Here is a 3,701-nt window from a genome sequence, read left to right on the forward strand (position 1 = left end):
TTTTTTTTTTTCCCAAAAAAAAAAATACTTTTTTATAAAAATTTTAAAAAAAAAAAAAAAAAAAAAAAGAATGAACGTCTAAAATTTCATTCTTATTTTTTTTCTTAAATGTATGGCAGATTTATTCGTTCTTTGTTTCTATTGCCTTTTCATCTTGCTATTGTTTAAATACAAAGGTTTATTTTATGATTTCTCTGAGGGGGGACAATTCTAGACTTTTCCAAGATTGTGGGGGTCCGTTGAAAAAAACACATCTAATGTTTACTGTAGGCGCTAATGGACATGACGTGTGTGTATATGTCACAAATCTGGGATACCTTCTGGCCCTGTCTGTGTAGAAACAGGTTGAAGTCAACCTGCTGCTGAACACCTCTAAACTGCTAAGCGAGGCAAAAGCTATGTAATGGTTCAAGGGTGTAATGTATTGATCACAGATGGTTGGTGGATTTGAGACAGAAACCAAATGATGAACCACTGTGTTGTGGTACATCAGGCATACTTCTTACCATTAACACGCAAAGGACAAGTCGAAGGCGTCACACACCTCCAGGAAGGTGTCACACACTCCCAATGTGATTAATCTTTTGGGATGGGACACGTCTCATCCCATGCGGACATTTACATCGAATCTACTGAGATCCACTTCACTCCTCCTTTGGTTTTATTTGCAAGAGTGAATATTACTGGCTTGAGTTGTGATTTATAATTAGCCAGACAAGCTAATTGGTCTTTGGCTTGTCTAAGAGACATTTGATGGAAATGTTTTGTTAAAGAGGCTTGAACAAGATGCTGTGACCTATTCCCTCCTTAGTATGTTGATATACTTACTCTGCTCTTGCTTCATTTTGCTCTGTGATGTTTTGAAGACTCAAAAGCTTTTAAGATCACCCAACGTCTCCACAGCCTTTATGAACAGCAGAGCAATTTAGAGCAGAAATGGAAAGGAAATTGAGTCTGCTGATATGAAACCATGAATTATCATAGAAACAACATAAGAGTAATGTTTCCTACTGGTTTACACCCGAACCAAAGGTCATCCTACTATGACTGGATGAGCCATATCTCAATTTCCCTCTAGACATGGACATCTTCTAATGTTAGACTTCATACTTCTTCATTCATTTGATCTCTCTCTAAAATACTTTACAAACTTGTTACTTCTCTTCCATCCTTCGATCGCGTTAACCTTTTTGCAAATGTCAGCCATTGCACATGTAGACAGCATAGCGAGCTAAAACAGTCATTTACGATGTTCTTTCTGAAGCGAGGACAGGTATCTTTGGATCACAACCCGGTGGCCAAACCAGCAGTGTAAATTCTCCGCCTATGTGTGGATCAACTTTCCTGTACTTAAACGCACCCTGCAGCAAAACCAGTGTCGCATAGCTGCTCAGATCCCACCTGTTATCTAGTAGAGTTATGCAGGAACGCTACACTGCTACACAGAGCTGGGTCTCTATAGATCCGCAAAATAGAGATGCAGCGCTCCAGTGAGTAAACATCTGCAAATATGTAAATTATTCAAACATTTTTAATCTATTGAACTTTTACAACATATTTTGTCTAGAATCCTCTTCAGGTGACCATCAAATGCAGGTCTTATTGTTAGTCGGCCATTCCAAAATGTTGAATTTCCACTTTTGAGGTCCATGTATTTGTTGATTTGAATGTATGTTTAGACTCAATGTGATGCTAACTAGAATCTTTCTTTATCTTCAGCTTTCCACTCTGAAAAAACACAAAATCTTAACTTGTTAATAACTAAGTAAGCCAATAATGCCTTAATATTGATGAAAAAGTACTAGTTATAAATGAAGTAATCAACCAGTGAAAAAATATTTTTTCCTATTAAGGATAATGATATGGTTACACCTGCCACTAGTATCTAGTGTCACCAGTGGCGAAGGCAGAGACAGTTTGCCAGTCACGGGTCAACACAAGGCAGATGACCATACACACACACACACACACTATATATGTAACTATATATAACACTGTGGAACCTTTTGTATCCTGCTCCTGACAGACACCTTTATGTAATGATAATTCATTTAAAAACACTTCAACTTGAATGAATCAGCAAAAGGTTTCAACAAAACACTACTGCAGTTTTTTTTAACTTTCTGTTGTTTTTCTTCCCATCAAATTTTTTGCCAATTTGTATGATTCATTTTTTGCAATGAAATATTCCAAATTTATTTCACATGAAGCTGTATATAAGTTGGATGATTTAAGCAAGTCCCAGAAACAACTAAAAGTTTAACAGCAACATAAAAAATATAGTTTTTAAAATTTAAAATAGAGAATATTTATGATTCTAAGTATAATAATTTTTCTTAAGATAAAAAAACTGATTTCTATACAATCCAACACATCCTAAAATTGAGTTGAAAGGATAACAAAGCTAAATACTTCTGCTGTAAATGACAATGAAATAAGACTTAAACAGAAGCAGTCTTGTGACGTACACGGACACGACGTCACGCGATTTGTAGAAAAAGAAATAAAATAAAAAAATTAAAAAAATTATCTGTAAGTGACAGAACAAGTGGCTCCCGCCTCGCCGGGTCCAGTTTTACCTGCACGTAGTCGTTGAGGGTGTACAGGTCAACGCAGGAGTTGTTGAACAGGAAAGCCCGGGTTTGGTCCATCAGCACCGCATGCTCTTTTTCCTCCAGCGGAGCCTCCAGGGAGCGAAACACCAGCGCTCCCATCACCAAGTAAAGGAGTACCATGGTGAAGATCAACAGCAGGGTGGAGCAGCGCATGGCTGCGCCGCCGCTCAGTCCGAACTCAGCCTGGTGCCTCTCTCTGCCGCCCTCAGCTCTGACGGGGCCTCGATCCCAGCTGCTGCAGCTGAAACATCAGCAACCACAGAAGCGCGCGGGTTTTATTCTGACCACACAGCGTCTGAAAGTGGCTCCTGACTGCCAACATGCCTGCAGCAGGCAGTCCAGTTACATCAGCTGCACCAGGCATTAAATCAGCCCGGGCTTTACTGTACCGCTGACACACAAGAAGATGGGGGGGGGGGATCTGTCATCTGGCTTGCCTGGTGACACTCTGAACAGAGGCCATTGTGTGTCTGTTTATAAAACGTCCACGATGCGTGTCGTGAACCCAACAGACGGATCAAACTCACCTGTTGGCCCTCCTTATCTGCCCACGCCTTCGTTCCTTTTTTGCATCGGCTCTTATGATGGTGTCCCTGGACCCGTAGTCGATGGGGAACCCGTCACCCTCGCACTCCAAGGAAGGGGACACTGCACGGGGAAAGACACACTTCAGACCTTGATGTCACCAATCAAACCAGACTTTCCCCATCCCTATAACTAGTGGCAAAGTGAAGCAAGGTGGAGCTTTCTGAGGAGTGTGTGGGGAGGGGGGTGGGGGGTCCTGGCTCTTTATCATCAGCCGGAGGAGAGAGATGTGAAAGAAACAGGTTGGGTGGGATGACGCTGATCGCTGTTGGCTCAGATCAAGACAGCACTCTACTTTATTAAACCCCAAAACAAGAGTATGTGTGACTCTGCACAAGTCCACCGTAGTTAAACTGCAGCAGCTAAATGTCATCAGAAGCTCAGACGCTGAGTAAAGTTTGAGATGCTCTAATTTGGTTATCATCCTGAAAGGCTTGGGTTACCAGATGCGATCCTAAAAGCAGTGGACTGCATGCGGGAGGCGGGGGAGCAGCATAAAGG

At 41.4% G+C, this 3,701-nt stretch overlaps 1 protein-coding gene across 1 annotated transcript in view; it reads right to left on the minus strand.

The window, feature by feature from the left end:
• Positions 1-3,297, minus strand: part of kcnk4b (potassium channel, subfamily K, member 4b) — a 10,954-nt gene extending 7,657 nt beyond the window's left edge. Inside the window, exons 1-2 of the mRNA XM_015031965.1 lie at positions 3,143-3,297; positions 2,580-2,856 (exon numbers count right to left, since the gene is read on the minus strand). Coding sequence (XP_014887451.1) covers positions 2,580-2,768 — 189 coding nt within the window. The 5' untranslated portion in view covers positions 2,769-2,856; positions 3,143-3,297. The remainder of the gene's footprint in view (positions 1-2,579; positions 2,857-3,142) is intronic.
• Positions 3,298-3,701: the final 404 nt, after the last annotated feature.

This window comes from Poecilia latipinna, unplaced genomic scaffold, assembly GCF_001443285.1.
Source record: "Poecilia latipinna isolate Pla-1442-1.1 unplaced genomic scaffold, P_latipinna-1.0 Scaffold225, whole genome shotgun sequence".
NCBI classification, from domain to species: Eukaryota; Metazoa; Chordata; class Actinopteri; order Cyprinodontiformes; family Poeciliidae; genus Poecilia; species Poecilia latipinna.